The sequence below is a fragment of the Cebidichthys violaceus genome, unplaced genomic scaffold, assembly GCF_023349555.1.
Source record: "Cebidichthys violaceus isolate CVI_PGR_0920_01 unplaced genomic scaffold, fCebVio1.0.p SCAF_2, whole genome shotgun sequence".
NCBI lineage: Eukaryota > Metazoa > Chordata > Actinopteri > Perciformes > Stichaeidae > Cebidichthys > Cebidichthys violaceus.
Genome location: NW_027176372.1, coordinates 23,670,033 through 23,690,459, shown reverse-complemented (window position 1 = coordinate 23,690,459; position 20,427 = coordinate 23,670,033). Strand labels below are relative to the sequence as shown.

General features: G+C 43.9%; 1 protein-coding gene across 2 annotated transcripts; it reads right to left on the bottom strand.

Annotated features, from left to right (window-relative positions):
- Positions 1-596: 596 nt before the first annotated feature.
- Positions 597-19,244, bottom strand: tapt1a (transmembrane anterior posterior transformation 1a). 2 transcript variants are annotated; one of them, XM_068715227.1, is made up of 15 exons: positions 19,044-19,244; positions 17,525-17,655; positions 16,213-16,331; positions 14,983-15,015; positions 11,758-11,920; positions 11,343-11,478; positions 10,785-10,882; positions 10,443-10,512; positions 9,910-9,990; positions 8,876-8,985; positions 8,717-8,776; positions 8,542-8,610; positions 8,317-8,393; positions 7,046-7,215; positions 597-3,098 (listed from the first exon to the last, which is right to left on the bottom strand). In XM_068715227.1, the coding sequence occupies exons 1-15, from the start codon at positions 19,231-19,233 to the stop codon at positions 2,782-2,784; spliced, it is 1,824 nt and encodes a 607-aa protein (XP_068571328.1). In that variant the 5' UTR covers positions 19,234-19,244; the 3' UTR covers positions 597-2,781. The 2 variants fall into 2 exon arrangements, with proteins under 2 accessions (XP_068571328.1, XP_068571329.1); XM_068715228.1 differs by lacking the exon at positions 14,983-15,015.
- Between the last annotated feature and the right edge of the window lie 1,183 nt (positions 19,245-20,427).

Here is a 20,427-nt window from a genome sequence, read left to right as displayed (position 1 = left end):
ATACGGTGACGCTCGTCCTCAACAGAAGTGAGGTCATCGACCTACAGGCAGCGATAGAAAATAATAAAATAATAAAAAAGCTCCTGCAAGCTTTAACGCTGTCGGTGTATTCGGTACGCTTCAGATTCATTTAGTCTGACAAAACAATCCCAACTCTGTCTTTAACTGAGCTTTAACCAGTTCACAAAAACTAACATTTCACATGCAAACATGATTTTGTGCACTAGAAGGGACGGACTAAGCAGATCAGACTATTTATATATAACAATAAAAAAAACAGTTTTCTATATAGTAGCTTCCAAATTTAGTTTTGTATCAGAAGTCAAAATTCAGTTTGTATCCGTTCTTCGAGCTTTACAGACTTGTGCTTCAGAAACTTGCATGTTGAGGATCCAGACACATAACTGACTGATCCCAGAGTCTGGGGACGAGAACCAAAGGAGCTGCACTGAAGTGACACTTGAAGTCGTGGTTTCACATCTGTAGGAAGTCAAACAGCAGGAAGTCTGAGGCTCAAAATAGAGAAACAGACGAGGAGGACAGACTGACATCTTCTGATAATCATACTGATTATTGTTCCAATAAAACAACACGCGTAAAAAACAAACTTTTATTCATCCAAAAAGGGGCGTTTTCATACAGAATCGAGGTAGGAATTAAATAAGGAACCAAACTGAAGGAAAGCAGGCAGTGTGCCGGACCAGCTTGCATAAGAACACTTCTGACTCGTCTCCGTGAACCCAGCCGGGTCCAGTTGTGGTTCAGGTTCAGGTCGATCTCCAGACTGGGACCAGCGAGACACTCAGACAGACCACAACTAGACGGAGCTCCGGACCGGTGGAGACGAGACATTTCCCAAAAAAACCACACGAAGGACTGAGGAGAGTCAGATGTCACTCGCGTAAAATATCATATCACAACTGTCAGCTTTCAAAAATAGAACGATCTTCATTATTACAACGGAACATTAGACAACCTTTGTTCTCCAAAACAGAGTCAAACACCTGTAGGTGTGTTCACACTACATAGAAGTCCTCCTGTAAGTAGAGCATGAAGCTCCACTTCAACACACATCAGCATCATACGTGTGGTTTCCTTTACAAGTGAAGGAAATTGAACTCATTTTACTTTAGTGATGTATTTGTAAAGTATACCGTGCTGCACAGCGTACGTCGCTCATTGGTTTCACCTACTTTGGATCAGATCGAGTTCTGAAACTCATTACATATTTGGCTGTCCTGATATGTTAAGAATAATAGATTTTGCACTCGATTACGTACAGATGAAAGCCGGCAGATATATCTGATCGATGACATATTGTATTTATAGATTCTTGATATTTTTATTGCAATAAAAGAAATGTTTCAGTCACAGCAAACAAGCAAAACAAGGCCTTTTGTTTTGGAAATATTGCTTCTATTTTCTAAGATGTAAACATTGGAACATTACTTGAGAGTCGAATGAGAAACATGACCCGTCGTATTTAAGACCGAGCGGTCCGTCAGTGCAAACATGTTGACTGAAAGAAATGAAACTATTTCTCTGAGACGACGACTCCGGCTGCCTGGAGGAGGAGATGTAATGATGATTTCAGATGATTTGTTACTGCGGGTGAAGAGATTTGAAAGACGTCCCCTAAGCAAGAAGAGAATGTATTTTATTAACCAACGTTCCTGGTTTTAAATGAACCGATTTGAACCGATTCAGTGTCGACGCTCGGCAGCGTTTCACCGGCAGCTCCTGTTAATGTTGAGCACCGACGGCTTCCTTTCATGAACACTCCTGCAGCGCCGCAAACGACTCCGTCCGTCGGCTGTGTGAACCAAAGACTGTAAGTAAAAGTCAAACGATGATGTTGAGAAGAACGACGCTTCACTACCACGTAGCTTTGTCAGCGAGTGAACGCTCAGAGCTGCGTTTACCAAACTTTTTTAAAACGAACCATTTTCTGTTTGTGCGGTTTGTGACCACTTTCATAAAAACTCCTTTGTTGCTTTTCTTTTCTGTTGGAGTCTGACTAAACATCCTTTTAAGAAGCAGAAGTGTTGTTTCTGCTTCCCCTGTCGATCACCTTGTGACCCACCACGTTTATCTCGGACCCTGTGCAGGTCAGGAACCTCAGGTTGGGAAACACTGACTTCAAGGCCCTTATTGAAGGAACCGTTTACACACCTTCCAACAGTAACCCCAATGTCCGATTATAAAGGCTGTGCTGCAAAAGGAAATAAAAAAGTGATACGTCAGCAGATATTTCACGTTTTTAAATCAGGTGAAGAAGGAAATAAAAAGACCTCCAACGTAAGAGGAAGTACGCTTTCTGGCTGCTGAGCCAACTGAGAAGTTTCTCTCTGTCTGGTCCCAGTGACGCTCAGACAGGAAGTGCTTGTGTGCTCTCACATACGCTGTTCCACACACACACACACACACACACACACACACACACACACACACACACACACACACACACACACACACACACACACACACACACACACACACACACACACACACACACACACACACACACACACACACACACACACACACACACTCACATGACCGGTCGTCCTGAGGACTGAGCTGCCACAGTCGTTCTCTGCTGAAGTGTTTATTGTTCCTCGTCCACATCAGCAGCATGCTCTACGCTCACAATAACTTACTGCATAAATACTCTGCTTTCTGCTGCCGTCGGCCAGGACAAAGCCGGCTGGAAGAGCCCTCCGCCCTCCGACCCTCGGTCTGTCCCGAGTGGTCGGTCGCTACGTCGACGGCTGCCGCCGGTCAGTCGATGCGGTTGCCGCAGATGGTGAAGCGGTCGATCTCCAGCAGGTCTTTTTTGGGAGTCCTGTGCTTCAGTTCGGAGGTTTCTTGCGGCTCCTCCTCCTTCTCTTCTTCTTCTTCTTTGGAGAGCGAAGGTGCGGGTTGTTCAGGCGGTGGAGTCGGGGGACGGCTGGCCGGAGCGGCCGGAGAGGGATCGGTGGGCGGGGGGGGAATCAAGTGTGTCCTGGGAGTCGGCTGGGCGGTCACAGAGGAGGAGGAGGAGGAGGAGGGTGGTGGGCTGAAGGGTGCGACAGGGTTCTGCTCCATCCTGGATTCACCTGGAAGGAATAATGGCCAAAAATTGAATTTAGTGCTTAGCTAATCACCCCAAAAACATAGGAGTCCGTCTGCTGTTCTCCAGCAGACAGCAGGCTGAGGAGAAGCTTCATCCAACAGGACAAAGACTGATGAACCTGTAGCTCTACGACTCCATCCTTTCACCTTCATGTTGTACTTTACACAGGAATTGACACCTCTGTCTACTACCATGTGTCTATACATATATCACGTGTTATGTATATGCACACACTTGTTACACTTCAGTTTATTCACTTACTGTTTAACCACAGATACGTATTTTATATATATTTTTACTTCTATCATATGAATCAAATGAGCTTTGTTGGAGGGAGATCCTGAGATCTTTCATTGCAAACAACTGATTCTCTGCATTTGTTGTGAATATCAAGAAAAAGAACTTGAAAAATGTGACTAATTTTGACATTTTCATGACATAATATGACTTTTTCAACATACTATGACTTTTTTTTTTTTAACATACTATACTATGACTTTTTTTTTTAACATACTATACTATGACTTTTTTCGACATCGTATGTTGAAAAAGTCATACTATAGTATGTTAAAAAAGAGTGATAGTATAGTAGGATAAGCATATTTGAAAATCTCGAACTCTTCCTTCAACGTATTTAACTGATGCGTTTACTTAAATGAAATACATCAAACATGAGGCAAAGGGGAGGATATGGTTTAAAAAGCCACAGGAAAGGCTTTTGAAAACAAAATGAGAAGTGAAAGAGTGAAAAGGAAGAGATGTCTCTGAGTTCATTTTGAGAGATAACAGAAGAAGCAGAGGTTTCCTGGTTTGAGTGACAGTAACATGAACACCTGACTGCTCAGAGCCAGAACAATGAAACACAGCCGGAGAAGAACGCCGACACGGACCTTGAAGAAGAACACTTTGTTCTTTTCACTATATTCCACCTGATCGTATGAACAGAAAACACTGCAGAGCCTCGTCAACTTTGAGCAAAAAGAGTGAATTAAACAGAATAATTCATCCTGTCAGAGAGACTTAAACAAGGCCGTCCACAGAGACACCCAGCTGTGGACTACCGTCAACAAACGGTCGAGGACTCATGAACGAAGTGTAACCTGGGTTACTCATCAACAACGCTACGACAGCATGTGAAGGGGTTAGACCACAGAAGTGAGCCGTTCTCTCTGCTCTACGGAGCCTTTCAGTATCTTTCAGCTCGTTGTTTTTACATCTCTGCTCTATAACTTTACTGTGAATCAACAGACAGGTGAGCGGCTAGCTTGTGAACGTAGCAAACATTTAGCGGCGAAAAGACCAGAAGACGCAGGTTCTTTTTTTGATTGGATTATATTTTAACTATGTTTGTTATTTAGTTTCAAGACTACTTTATTTGTACCCAGGGACATCTGACTTGGACATAAAGGCTGCTAAGTTCTTTCTTTTCTTAATTACACCCTTTTGTGTCATTTACATGATTAAATAAACTCGTTGGAGTCCTTCAGGGAGCACGTTACAAAAGCTTTAGAACAAATGGTATTCCAGTCACGTACTGCAGGAAAGAGCAGTTGTCAGCTTCCTCTCTGGAAGATATGTGAGCTTTAATAAAAGCTAACGACCATATGGGCTTTGAGACGGCTGATGTGAAACCGCTCATTACCCATCTCTGCCCTCTGGACAAAAACATGCAGTATAGACAGATGGCATATCTAATGTTCTGTGAATCCAGATCATTGTTGAGACGAAGACGGGGAGATGAGCAGAACTGTGCCGTGACTCCAGTGGAGCAGCAGGTAAAGCTGGAGGCACAGAGCGAGGTAGCTTCATGTTAGTGAAGAGAGAGAGAGAGAGAGAGAGAGAGAGAGAGAGAGAGAGAGAGAGAGAGAGAGAGAGAGAGAGAGAGAGAGAGAGAGAGAGAGAGTGCTGCGAGGTAGCCGGTTCAAATCCTCAGCAGCTAACAACTGTGTGGGAAGCAGAAGGAGACGTCGCATTAATATGCTCCCTCTATATAGACGCTATATGTCGGCGCTCGCCGCCTTAAGCCCGGTAGCTGCAGCTGCTTTGTGAGGAACCACATTCACCGGAGACACTAGCGCCGCTAGTGGCTTTGATGTTCTCGTGTGACACGATGCACCGTCGGGATCTTTGTCGGTTTAAAGCTCCCGGCTCAGAGCCGCGGGGGGGGGGGGGGGGGGGGAGAGATCTGCGGGGATTTGGCTGCGGATGACAGGGAGATACCGGCACCTTCAAATGTGTGCCGGAGGAACGGTTTAACGGTGTGTCAAGATATTTACAGAAATGTTAATGAGGAGACTCATAAGCACACGTTTGGATGAGGTTTTTGTGCACTTGTTGATGTCTTGTCATATAGAATGACTTCCAGCAAACCTCTGTGTCTAAAGTCTACAACCAACAGGGACTTTCATTATTGATGAAAATGCATATCATTATATTCTTGATCATCTTTGCTCTTTAAGACGTCAGAAAATGGTTAAAAATAAAAACACGCCACGGCAATTTGTTAAAGCCTCAGGTGACATCTTCACAGGTCTGAGCCAACGAAGCCATTTATATTCAGTTCACCATCAGCAGCGAGACAGAGAAGAGCTGCTCATCCTCACCATGGAGAACCGGGAACTGACGACTAAGCACTGCAGGTCCAGACAAAGTGAACTCCATGGCCTGATGGAAGTGCTGTAGTCTAATGTCACATAGCCGATTTATATTTAAACCTCTCGGTGTTTTTGATTTAAACTCTTCTTCTAATACGTTTCAGCCTGATAGGCAGGTAGACTCATCCACCACTAAAAAGGTCACGAGTGTAAATTTCGGCATCACCACAACCTGAGCGTTTCTATTGGCCGCCTGAAGCTGGACGCTGAGCTCCTACCTGCTGCCGAATCTGTCTGGATACAAGTGTTAAAGTGTTAAAGTGTTAAAGCTGAATGCCTAAAAATGTAGATATGAACACGGTTCTTCTCTGAGGCGGACAAACATTCAGATGGAATATGTAAAATACTACCTTCTAACTACGCTGCTTTGTTTTCTCTGAGTATTTGTTTCTTAAGATCATCAGAAGACGATGTTTGATCAGAGACAGGATGTCAGAGTGTGGAGAGACGGGAAAGATCAGCGATGGAGTGGGAGGCGAACAGCAGCATCACATTATTCATGAGGAATATGAAATCCCAGGACGCCTCATTTACAACATATCTATTCCTGAGACCCACCAGGATGCAACTTCCCCAAATCTGGAAAATATTTCAAGTCGATGTTCTGCGATCACAAGCTTTTGTGTATTTCTAAATAATTACACTGGATGCATGTTATGTTTTAGCTCCACTGAGGCCTCCTAAAGGCTCTCTGAACCCAACAGAACCTCAACGTCTAATGTGACAGAATGTATCTTTGGATATTGGTTAAAACATTTCTGTATTCTAAATAGACGGCTTGAGGTCCAACAGCTAGAATTTATTTAATGATGTCATCGTATGTAGTTATTCAGTTTATTATCTTGTAGAAAGCAGCGTTCCAGGATCTTCATTAGACTACCGATGAGAACAAGGAGGAAAGTATTACATATTTATATACAGAAACGTACTTAGTTCTGGACTTATTGTGTACTTATCGTATTGATAGTTCCACACGGTGTCATTAGTGAGAGGGGCGGAGTTATCGAGCTGTTTGAATTAGTATGCGAGGGGATTACGCTCTCCTCTTTCACTGGGTCACTCTGTGGTCTTCTTATCCAATGAACCTCTGATATTCTCTCTCTGTGGTCTCCAGTGAGACGTCAGTATAAATACGTCGGGTTGAGATGTACTGCGAGGAGCTCATGTTCACACATATTGATTTAACTTTCCTTGGCCCCGAACATGAATATTTCATTTGAAGGCGGCGGTGGGTCGGTGTTTTACGAGACATTGGTTGAAGCGGTCCGTGGTCTACCTGAAGGTGTGGGACATCTGGTCTGGTCGGCTCTGCCGGGGGTCTTCCCAGTGGCCGAGGGAGCGGCGGTGGGCCTCTCGAACAGTTTGTCCTCCATGTTGGCCCTCTTGACGTAAACGCAGGACTTCCCCAGCAGCACGATGCTGTTCAACACTTTGAGTGTCACCAGCCTGCAGGTGGAGAGTTAGAAGTCAGAAGCAATAGAAGTGAAATGTTATCTGTAATTATTTCATTTCACAAACAGACAGAACGGAGGGTTCACCAGAGCCGGAGAGGCTTTGTCAAAATGTTGTTGCTGTTCTTAGTCATCCAACAAAGTGAGTTTAATTACACATGCGTCTCTCTAACCAGCACCAACATGAACTGCAGATTTGCTACAGATTAACATATAAAATAATGAGGATGATCCTTGTAGTCTATTCCATCGTTCCTGCAGAAATGAAGCTGAGATATTACAGTGCAGTCCTGAGCGTCGGTTATAATCACTCTCTTCACATCCCTCTGTGACACCAGGATGTTGATGTTCCACGAGGCCCAAACCTCCGACACATTTGGGTCTGTGGACCAGCGCTCCCTCGTGACGGGGCGTTTCTGACCGAGAGCGTGTCAGCGCGGCTGAGTCTGTTGGAGCCAGAGTTATTTTTAAACCATGGGGGGGGGGGGGCAGAGACGGCACTGGAGATGACAACATTGTATTCCTCACCCCGAGGGAAAGTCTTGGATGGTACGAGCTCGATGGGATCCGGCAAATGAGAGTGAGCGGGGCAATCGGCGGCTCGGCACGGGGACAACGTGAGGGCACCGTGTTAATACTTATGTAACAGAGTGTGTGTGTGTGTGTGTGTGTGTGTGTGTGTGTGTGTGTGTGTGTGTGTGTGTGTTTATGCCTGCATGTGTTCGTGTGACTCTGCAAGCATGACAGCACATGTCTGTTTGCACATTTAAAACACTACAGTCAAACAAAACACTTACATCTCCAACTGATTCACGACTAAATGATCCCAGTGTTGAGAGACTTTGACCTCCATCTCAATGGTTTAAGCCTGAACTTTAATAAGAAGAGGGATGTGCATGAACAACCAACCTTTAAATCTCCTTTTGAGCTACATGTTTACGTTAAAATACATGCAGCGTATGGAAAATGGAAAGGCCAAGTTCAGTATAACAACTACAGTAATATAAGGCTTAAAAGCTCCCTCAGTGGTGGATGCTGGGCAGGAGGATCCACAATGAAATCGTGTAATAAACAGGATGATTTCATTTAGACTTACCCCAGATAACAGAGGAACACACACGTGTAGGACAGAGCTCCCTGCACCTTCACCGAAGTCATCACCACACGGATAAGCTGTCAAATGACATGAGTGGACATTACTAAATAAAACGGCAGCTAGAACAAGTTTGCAGGGACTTCTGGATGAGGTGTACGTGCCGACGACTGACTCTCTTCTGGTGTTCAGTGTCTGAATAACAACAGAGAGCAGCCTTTTTCTTACCAGAACCGCCAAAGGCAGAGGGATGAAGCCCATCCTCCGGGCCACCGAGTCACTGTAGTCCGTACAAGCCTACACAGTGACGGACAAGCACACGTTACGGCACTCGACACAACGGCATCGATCAGCTGCGTGGACTCGGCGCTGTTTGTGTGAGTGTAATGAGACGGTCGCTTACGTTCTTCTGTCGACTGCTGACGAGATCAAAAGCCAGACTGGCTCTGTATTCACTGTACACCTGGGAGAGAGACGGGCCCCACAGACGGAGATCAGGGAACAGAACACCTGCGGTACGGTACGGTACCAGTGAGACTAGTTCAGAAAGAACAGGCCTTACGTCTGCAGTGATGTCGTTGAATTTGGTGATGAACGCATGTTTGATGATGTCGACGGCAACTTCGGAGGTGACGACCATGAAGACATCGGGGAACAACACCCACAGGTGGTCTGAGGACAGAGACACACGTTATATGAAAAACAATATTTAATCCAGTTTATGAGAGAGTGAACCTTCGCTGGATGATGGCAGCACAGACAGACACATTGTGATCATAACTAATATCTGACTACAAGTTGCCAAACTGTTTCTTAAATACTGAATGAGTGAAACGGATCTGGCTGTTCAGCAGGTGCTCCTGCGGTTCTGTACATCGTCAACAAAGAAGTGGCGGCACCACTACTGCTCCGTGGAAGATAAGTCAATTACGGCGACTTGTGATTTGTCTGCCTCTTTAGCAACAGAAGGCTGCAGCTCTGCCAGCATTAACACATCAGTGTGTTTTGATTCCAGCTGACGGGCCTCGTCTGTCATCCGCTGTGTGTTCTGACTCTGAGAGTGACAGAGGAGCCCAGTGTTTTCAGACGGCTGTCACACAGAAACACCCCGCTCTCATCCCTCTCTCTCATCCCTCTCTCCCTCTCATATCCTCATCCCTCTCTCTCTCTCATCCCTCTCTTTCATATCCTCCTCTCTCTCATCCTCTGCTCTCTCTCTCTCTCTTTCATATCCTCCTCTCTCTCTCTCTCTCTCTCGCTCTCATATCCTCATCCCTCTCTCTGTCTGTCTCTGACCCTCATCTCTCTCTCTCTCTCTCTGTCTGTCTCTCATCCTCATCTCTCTCTCTCTCATCCTCATCTCTCTCTCTCTCATCCTCATCTCTCTCTCTCATATCCTCATCTCTCATCCTCATCTCTCTCTCATCCCTCTCTCTCTCTGTCTCTCTCTCACTCCAAAACCAAAACATTAGTAAAGAAGCTGCTCAGCGTATTTCTCTGAATGTTTACCATGACATGCACTGATGTCACGACTACCTGCCACTGTCACATGTACTATAATATAACATGAATCTATTAAAGTGCAGAGTTGATCACCTGGGTTCCATGAGAACTGCTCCATGTTCCTGAGACAAACGATGAGCAGGAGAACGTAGCTGGTGAACCGTTCCTTGATATCTGCAGGATAGAATGAACACGTCTGTGATTAACGCTGAACTCTGGAACAACTTGGTTCAGAGGCGTCACAACGTCAGGGTTTTAAATTAGACCCGACTGTGAAATAAGACCCCGTTACATTAAGGCTACACTAAGGCCTTTAGTCTCTTCACAGCACTGCGTGCTTTAAACACTCATCTACTATCATGTAAAGACGTAGACGTTTAGCATGCCATCATCTAGGCTAGTTAGGACCACGCTCAGCTGCTTAAACAGGAAATGACTCCGTGATTAAGGCCTGTTGTCTTCTGCTGTCATTAGAATACTGACTGAGATGAAGACAAAACACGAAGCCTTTGAGAATACAAAGGGAAGAATACATTGAATACCTCTGTATTGACCTAATAAGAGTACATTCTTCTCTTTTCAATAATTAAAAGGTGTGAGTTCTGATAGGACGTTGGATCTCTTACCACTGTTGGACATTTGAAATAAGTTGTTCTTCTCAAACTTCTTGAACACACTTCCTTTAATCTCCACAAACTGTGATGGAGACGACAGGAGAACAAAGAAAGGAATCAGTCAGCAGCATTCAGGATCCACAAACAAACAAACAAACAAACAAAGAAACAAACCATCACGTTGCAGCTGTAGCATTAATGTTTCATCTGGGATACATCTGCATACAAATCATTCAAGTTGAATGTGGAACGTTTGCAGCTGCTTGAACAATCTCATCAGGCAGATTGTTGTGAGCTATAGTGTGTGTGTGTGTGTGTGTGTGTGTGTGTGTGTGTGTGTGTGTGCGTACTGACGTTGTTGGACATCATGATGGTGAGCAGGGACTTGTTGTGTGAGTTGAAGGCGACGTTGAGGGTGGAGGCTTGGACCATGATGAGGATGGCGTGGAGGACTGAGGACAAGACACTCAGGAAAACAACCGGGTTAAAAAGCATTTCAGCACCAAGAGTTTGAATTAAAACTAAAAGTATGAATGTTAACAGTCAGACGGACCGCCTTCCAACGACACTAAAGCATTACTTGTTTATCTCTTTACCTGAGGCTTTTTATCCATACTTTAATCAATAAAGACAGATCGATGAAACAAGCTCAAGAAAACAATATATACAAAAACACAATATTGCACTGAACCATAGCTAGTTCAGGTCCCTTTGACCAGCCCGAAATATATATATCAATATCTGTCTTTTAGTTCTTGTCTGTCCGTCTCAAATCGGACAGACGTCTGTCGGTCTACATTTATCTTTTTCACAACTCACAGATCTCACAAAAACTTAATTATGAGCTTGAGTTCTGAGTTCTGAGTGTCGTATGTCAAACGTAATTAATATAGACGTCAACAAGAAGGATACAGACGTAGAAGACGGCCATTAAGAAGTGAGGAATGACTCCTATACTGTCTCTTTTCCGATTTTTGGGCTCAGTGGCCGTCCAGTAGAGAGCGTCCAGGATGTCCTGACCGAAGGAGGAGAAGAGGCGGTCGGCCACCTTACAGAGGACAGACGGACAAGATGAAAACTCAATCATAAGAACGGCATCTACTTCAACCAGAGGGTTCATTTCCTCTCAGCCACATGAGAGGAAATCAAACGCTTTCCTTTACACCGAAGTCCGTCACAGGTCCCATCGAGATGAGCTTTATCACAGTTCATAACAGATATTACATTATGTCTAAAATAACAGGGTTCCAATGACATCAAATGTGCAGTCTGACATGTACGTCAGACGCACGTACAGCATGCACACAACTTAACATGCATCCAGTACCTCCAGCATGTTGTAGATGATGTAGAGTTTGATGACGGACTGTCCTCTGATCAGGTGGTACATCATGGAGTAATCCACGTAATGCATCATGGAGAAGCACAGCACCATGATCAGACCCTTCAGCACGTCACACACCTGCGCCGGCTGCAGCAGCCGAGACCCGCTGACCCCACATACACACACACACACACACACACACACACACACACACACACACACACACACACACACACAGATCAACTCATGGTATCTGCATTGAATATAGAAACACCTTTCAGAACATCTTCAGGTACTTGAACACACACACACACACATACACCTGCATGCTGATAGTGCAGTATATCCATATAAGTGGTGCGTGTGTGTGTGTGTGTGTGCACACATGCACCACTGGGTCCTTATATTACCTGAGTGAACAATGTGTATATGTGAAGTACGACCACGACTGCAGCACTACTGAACGATCTGTTCACGTCATGCCAGAACACAGATGATGAATAAAAAACACAGAGGGGTGAATTATTCATTTCTGTTCAAAATGAGATATTCCTGCATAAAAAAGGGAACTGACAACACATAAAAAGACACAATATAGAATATTAAAGTTACTATCTGCTTCATATGAAACGTTATCTCATTAATAACATTTATCTGCTTCATGTGTTTCAGTTCTGCGCGTCTGGTTTCATAAGGATTCATTCTTTGTTGTTCTTATCTACCAAACATTGATCATCTATCTTTATGGAAATATTCATATTTCGTGAACCAAAATTGTGTTTTGTTTGCCTTTATAAGAGCAGCTGGAGAACGTCAGTAAAGAGAGACGAGATGACGAGCAGCAAAGGGCCGCAGGTCTGAATACATATCATATGTATATATTTATATATATATATATATACACACACACAGTATATATATATATCAGTATATACGTGTATATAAGCCTACATGGTGCACGCTCTCTACATCGTGGACAGAAATGTTCAAAGAGGTGTTTGGTGGACAGAATAAATGAAAGGAAACACACAGGCTAAGCCGTCACAGAGTGCAAGAACAGCAAAGCGCGTCTTATGAACGGGTAACGACGCGGTGAAAACATGTGCAGCTTTCATAATTAGTAGCGGTGGCAGCGTGTTAAGAGGAGGGCTGACAGATCCATAGGACCGGTCATTGAGTCTTTACTGTGACAGGGATAACCGGCGAGAGCCGGAGAGGGAGCTTAGCTCCGAGACATCCTGCGTATTCCACACGTCAGCTGTGCGACTTGGACGATACGTCCACAACCAGCTGCTGCGAGAGGAAGACGCTTCATCCGCTCACCGACTTTAATATCCACTGTAACACCGTGGTTACTGGCTGTTTATTCTACCACACAGACTACAACCGTCTCTCTCGCTGTTGCACAAGCTGAAGCTGCTCGTCCTACAGAAAACAAGTCTCCATTAACTCCCTATAAACCACACAGACTAAGACTAAATCACTAGAGCACAAGACAACGGTGAGCTACTCTAACAGCCATCATTACCTTCATTAACTTCAGTGGCTGTTGATTAGTCTTGCATCACAACAACGGGGCTCCTCCTCCTCCTCCTCCTCCTCCTCCTCCTCCTCCTCCTCCTCCTCCTCCTCCTCCTCCCTACACTTCTTTAAACAAGCGAGAGAGGAAACTAAAATGACGTCTCGGGGCCCGGAGGCCGTGGAGCTATTTCAGGAGCTGAGCGAGATCAGAGGACGGCCGGAGTGTTTTTGGGGGTAGATGAAGTGTAGATGAGCTTAAATCAAGTGTCTTCTGAATTGTGTGCAGCTGTGAAGACAACAGGATGAGATGAACATCTGGGTATTGTTTGCCTTCATAACCAATGAATAGATATGAATAGATGCACTGAACTCATTACAGTGATGAGGTGAACCTATATAAAAGCTATTAACACTTGATTTCTCTACTATCTTCACACAGAGCTAAAGGACATGATTCAGATTAAACGGTTCAAACGGATATCAGGAGGCGTCTCCACCATGCTTCAGGTTTCTGGTGGTTTGTTTTCCTGAAGCTACAGCTCCATCCAGTGGCTCCATCTGTAGAGCTCCGACACATTGTCCATTAATGAAGGTAGCTTTTACCCTCCTGGTGTTAGGAATCAGTGTTCAATGTACAATAAATGAGTTCAGGACAAAGTGTGCTGTCGCAGAAGAGCGACGTGAGAAATAGAAGTATTGAGACACAAAAGATACTTAAAAGGGCTGCAAGAATTATTTCTATTAATCTACACAAAGAGATTTAATTTACCACCACGTGAAACAGAAAAGCAGCAAACCCTCAAATGTAAGAGTTGGAGCCAGTTACTCGTTCATCACAAGTCGCCGGTTTCTGTCGACCATCGTCAATGGAGTAACGCATTAACAACACTACTCTCTAAACACACGTGGAGGCTCTGTAGTCAGCTGGTGACGGCGCTGATGATGCATCATGTGCGACACACACACACACACACACACACACACACACACACACACACACACACACACACACACACACACACACACACACACACACACACACACACACACACACACACACACACACACGGCTCCCCGGAGGCTAAGCTGCTGGAGCCCACGAAGCACTTCTCACCATCTCTACTCTACAAGCACCATCTCCATAAAACACACACGACTAGTGTGTGTGTGTGTGTGTGTGTGTGTGTGTGTGTGTGTGTGTGTGTGTGTACTCAGATATGTGCTGCATTCCAAGTAGCCACCGCTGTGTGCCATTCATAGCGCATTAGACTAATAAGCATTAGGACTCAGGAGAGGAAGAGGGAGCGAACCTGCTGCCTGCAGAGCAGCAGGGGGGTGGGGGGGTCTATGCAGGAGAGTCCTCTTCCTTAACAACAACCGACCTAAAGACAAACGAGCCCCGAGCTGCTGTACAGTGAGCAGCCCTCCGGCGTAAGCATGTGCAGCTGCTGTATCACTGAGAAGCCACACGGTGATGGGAATAAACATGCACGCTCAGCAAACCTTCAAAAACAACAACAACAACAACCCGGACTCGTGAGGAACCAACATGGCCGCTCTGGGCTCGGAAAATGGGAACACGGTGCCAAGCTGTACGTGGACAGGCACGAGATGGAGGTGAAGAAGAGAGACGGGTGAATGGACGTGGAGGACGGCTCAGGACAGTGGAGACATTTATGAAGCCCTGACCGGCTGTAGGGAGCGTACCTGCTTCTTCTGCAGTACGGGCATGTGCGTGCTCTGCAGGGGGGGGGGGGGGACAGAGGGTGAGACGGGCGGGAAGACAGGTAGTGTCCATCGGGGGGGTCGGAGTATGTTTACTGCACAGTATTCAGATCAATACCGTAGAAATACTACAGTTCAAATATATTCTGCATTCAAGTAAAAGTGCAAAAGTTTCAGCATTAAAATATACTTAAAGTACCAGAAGTATTTATGCAGAACGGCTTATTTCAGAAGCAAAAAGAACTATTAGGTATAACCTCAGAATTGTACTGTTGTATCTATTCAGCAGAGGATCTTCTGTAGAAAACACCTTAAACACATTCAGATATACAGATATATGTCCAGACCTGCAGAGTAAAGTCTACAGTCCATGTAGACAGAGAGACACGTGATCCATGAGAGAGACCAGGAACCACACAGACCTACACAGCTGAGCAACAGGAAAACCTTTGTCTTTAAGGACGTGTTGCCAGTTTTTAGGGAAATACACAAACTAAAAAGGCGTGAGCTGGTGACAGATCACTGCGGTGGATCAGCAGTATTATGCTTTCATATCTTATAACTGAGCAGAATGTGGACGTTTGCTGTTAAAAGTATCAACCGATGGTTAAACATGAGCGTCTCCTAAGAGAGGAACAACTAACATTTCTCACTCAGATTTTTCTTTTGGAAGATTTGGAGACTGTTTAAAATCAAGAAACATGAAGGACTGTAAATGTTTCGTTACTTTAAGACAAATCCTGCTAACACACCTTTAACATGTCTATCTCCCTTTATGATTCAGCTCCCTTTATACGTATAGCAGGACTGCACAATTAATCATCACGAATATCTTCTATTGAACACTTTCATTAAATGGCAACAACTGACACTTCCTCTCTCAAACCGACATGGCATTCACAGGTCAAAGGTCACAGTGGAGCCACTCTGAACTCTGAACACAAGGTGAGGCTCATCAGTTAAAGGGAAACCAGTTTTGTGACATCGCAGTGTGTGCAGAGCCAGAACCCAGAGCTCCAAAAAAAACAACTAAATAAATGATTTTGTTCCAATCAGAAGCTGAGCCGTAGTTGTGAAGCCCACACCTCTGAATGCTGCTGTGTGCAGACTTATACCCGAGGTGTCTTTATCTCTGTCTGCAGGTTTGTGTCGAGCGTCTCTCTCGGTATATGCATGCATCAGGACTTGTTTTTCTGTGGTAACGAGTCTCACCTGAAGCCACAGCACGGCAGCGTGAGGAGGCGGAGCACGGCCAGCAGCACCCTGAGCGGCAGCAGCGTGAAGACGTACAGGAAGGCGTCCGCACACAGGAAGAAGCCAAACGTCATCAGCTGGAGGAGTCACACAGAAACGAGTCGGGAGTCAAAGAACCGACGACACGCGGTTTAGACAACGTCCGAGTCAAACAAGGAGCGGAGACGCCGTGCCGCCTGCAGACACGTGATAAGTGAATGAAACGAGACAACGGGGGAAACACAGGAGAATCATCTGGAGAAGAGCTTGATGATCACTTCACAAATACGAATAACCAGCACATGTGAAATTAAAAAGGTTAGACTGACGCAGACACATACCTTCACAGCTCCACACATACAAACAGTCATGGCCGAGTCATTTTAACAAGAAGTCCATTTAAACCCAGCTGTCGTCTTCTCACTCTTCTTACGTTTTGGTCAGAAGCACGCGGGAGAGTTCTGACTCTCACTGGAGGATTCTGTGACTCGTGGGGTCAGTCCGCTCAACACAGTGAAGTCTCAGAGCTCCTTAATGTTTACACACATTCCTCACCCCCCCCCCCCCCCCCCCCCCCCCCAAAAAAAAAACAGGGGAGATCGACGGCAGTGAGAGGTCGGTGTGGGCTCACTTGTTCTGTGTAGTTCTGCAGAGAAGAGCTTCTACTCAACTCCACAGCAACAAACAAGAGACATCAATCGTAACGTGTGTGGTTTAAACGCAGAGTTGTAATTCATAACCTGGGTCAGTCTTCTGTTAACTATTACTACTAGTACTAAGTCACACATTAGAGGAGGAACCACACGGTGTAGATTAATAACACGTTTATGTTTCAGTGCTGCTGCCTGGTGGCTCACGAGAAGAGCAACACAAACAACATGGTTTTATATCCGATTAAATCAATCATTTCTACAACATTATAAAACAAATAAAAAGGTGTTTGTGTGTGTTGTTGAGATTGAAACTAAGACTCTTCACTATTTGTAAAAAAATCAAATAAAATCACTTTGTATAGATTCTAAAGTGAAGATTTTAGATTGCAAACGTTATCTGACCGACTGCTCATAAAAGCACAAAGTTCTAATGACTGATGAGTATTTAGACTGATATCAAAAGGAGAAAGTGAGCTGGTTATACCATAGTTAATCTCATAACGGAGTTCAACAGCAGAACGGGTCGGGGTTGTGAGCTTCAGGACTCGTGTAAGCGGACTGAGAAGGCAGCAGACAGACGGAGGCGAAAGAAGAGAAAGAGGACCTTCATCGTGAACATGCTTGTGTCGATGAAGTACCTTCTCCAGCTCCTTGGGAATGCGCATGCAGGTGTACACTCGCTCCCTGCGCTCGGTGTACTTCGCCTCATTGTGCTCCAGGAAGTAGCCTCTGGTGAGCTCTGCGCTGATGAAGCGGGTCAACGACGGATCTGGAACAACATCAGAGCGGCCGGGTGTTAATAACCACGAGGCACCATTGTCTGCAAACAATCACAACCACAGCCACCGGCACAATGAGAGCACCCCGACGCTTCCACCGTCACACGGGGACAGAGGAGGGAGGTCCTCTGGAGGCTTAGGGACATTCTCAGCTCACCGTTTGATTCAATGCGGCGTGAAAACATCTTCATAACGGATCAAACAGTAGGTTTAGTCACGGCTAACGTGACTCTGAGAGGAAGTGAGCTCACTGATAGTCACTTCAAAAGATGATTTAATGTATTAAAAACTCTTAAAAGAAAGATGAGAGACTCTTAACATGAAAACTAAGTGGCATCTCTTGTTGTAAACTAGCTTCATAAATGCAAAAAAACTAAAATACAGTGAAAAAGGAACTTTTTTTGGCTGATTTATTGTCTTAGCTTCATCCTAAATGCCCACCACACTGTGTTGAAATCACTTCCACTCGACTTGAACCTGTGAAGTCCCGTCAGACGTGTGACGCTTCCTCAGCTGAACACAAAGATGATTCATTGTCTCTTGAGCTCTGACTGAGCCGACAGTGCATTGTTGTCTCAACAAGCCACAGCTTTGCCGTTAAAGTTGAAGTTTCACATTTTAAAAAGGTTCATTTAGCTCCACAAACACACGTCTGGATTACAAATACAGTAGGAGAGAAACAGACAACACAGAAGAGATGCAGTAACACTGTGAGGGGTATCTCACTTTGGAGAGGCTGGAACCAGCACCTGTGTGCTTAAGAAATAACTGCAACAAATATAAAATTATTTTAAAATTAAAAATAAATGCAACAAATATAACATTATTATAAAATAAAAAATAAATGCAAGAAATATAAAATTATTATAAAATAAAAAAATAAATGCAATAAATATAAAATTATTATAAAATTTAAAAATAAATGCACCAAATATAAAATTATTATAAAATAAAAATAAAAAAAATAAATGCAACAAATATAAAATTATTATAAAACTAAAATAAATAAATAGGTGTTGATTAAGTTCAGTCTATAAACTGTTTCAGTCCTAAATATATCTATAAAATATGACCCTCGTTTGCAGAGGCAGCTGACGTCCATCAGGTCACATGATCCGACGGGTGACAGAATTGGTCGTAACACCTGTGCGGCGTCTTTAGTGAACACCGTGATCAGATAGTGTTGTGTCTTATCAACATTACATAACATTTACTGCCCACTGAACTTTACGCAGACATGCAAACTAACTTCAGGCATTACTAACTGTCGTCGTTATAATATCACATTGACGAAGACACTGCAGCAGTAACGCGAACAGTCAGCGAGCTAAAAACAAGTCGTGTTTATCAGTAACGTCGGTGACGTCCGTAGGTTTACCTGCTGGCTGCTCACGTTGCTCCCTCCTGACAGCGCTAATGTCGTAAAATCCCAGCGTTTCCGGCAGTTCCGCAGTCAGACCGATTTTAGCGGACTTGTGCAGATCGTCCCACGGTCGTTTCTGCCGTTTCTTCAGCTCAATTTCAGCCTCTTTCTCCTCTGACAGCTCGGTCCCCGACGCGTCCGCCATCTTTACTTTTGGCCGCGGCGTCGCTCTGTGCAAACGTCACGGCATTGTGGGTAAAAAACAAACGACGTCACGACGGTGAACGTCACGAGGTAGATTCAACAGTTTGTTATTATAATGTATAGATTTTAATCTGTTGTCTTAATAAGGAAACATATCAACATTAATAGTAACGCTCTGGTGATAACTATGAGAAACTTTTATTATTATTTTGATGAACATTTTATCTTATTTTGAAAATTTCTACTACTTGGAATTATCGACTACATCCGAGCAGATAATAAATACGTTACTTCGCTTTTTTTGGTTGAAATTAATTTCCATAAAGCCAAATTTACAGGTAAACAGTCATGTATTCACAAACAAAATCTACATTAATTAGATTGATTTATCTATCAATCCAAAGTCTGTGAAAATGATAGACATTTATTTTGTAGGTACCTAATTTAAATACGTAAATCCTTTTATGACTAAAAGTACTAACAATATCTTCTGTACAACCCAATAAACGTGTGCTTATTTATGTTTAAATAAGAAGAAGAGGAAAAAAAAGATTGATTAGTTTAAATAAAATGTTGTAATACATAATACTGATGATAATAATAATAATACAAATAATAATAAAAATAGTCACGATAGGAACATTATTAACTCATTTAAATATACCGTTATTTAAAATAAGTAAATAATGAAACTGATTATTAGTATTTAACTGTCTGATTAAAATCTTTATGTGCTTCTTGGCAGCATGATGTCACAGAGATAGTGAGAAAACAATGAATCAATAATTGTAGAATGATTAAAGGTTGTTGCAGTACTCACTATAATCCACTTGGTGTCGCCAAAGGTCCATCAAATTGTACAGGATTTATAATCTACCCAACAACAGTACCGAGGGCCGTTCCTGTGCTGAGATGTCGGGAGAACTTCTCAGAGTAGTTCATACATCCGTAGCAGAATTATTCAGATAAGTCAGGTTAGCAGATGAGGGATGAATACAGGATCTGTCAGATTATACCTTTATCTTGAATGTCTTATTGTTAAATATCCTGGTAGACAAGAAGAAACTCCAACACAACCAACCTATTGATGTTGGGCCTATTAATTATCCAATGCTGTTTGTCTAAACAGTTACAGTGTCTCACTACAGGACACTTAAGGACGTAACTGTGACGTATTTATGCTACACATTAAAGA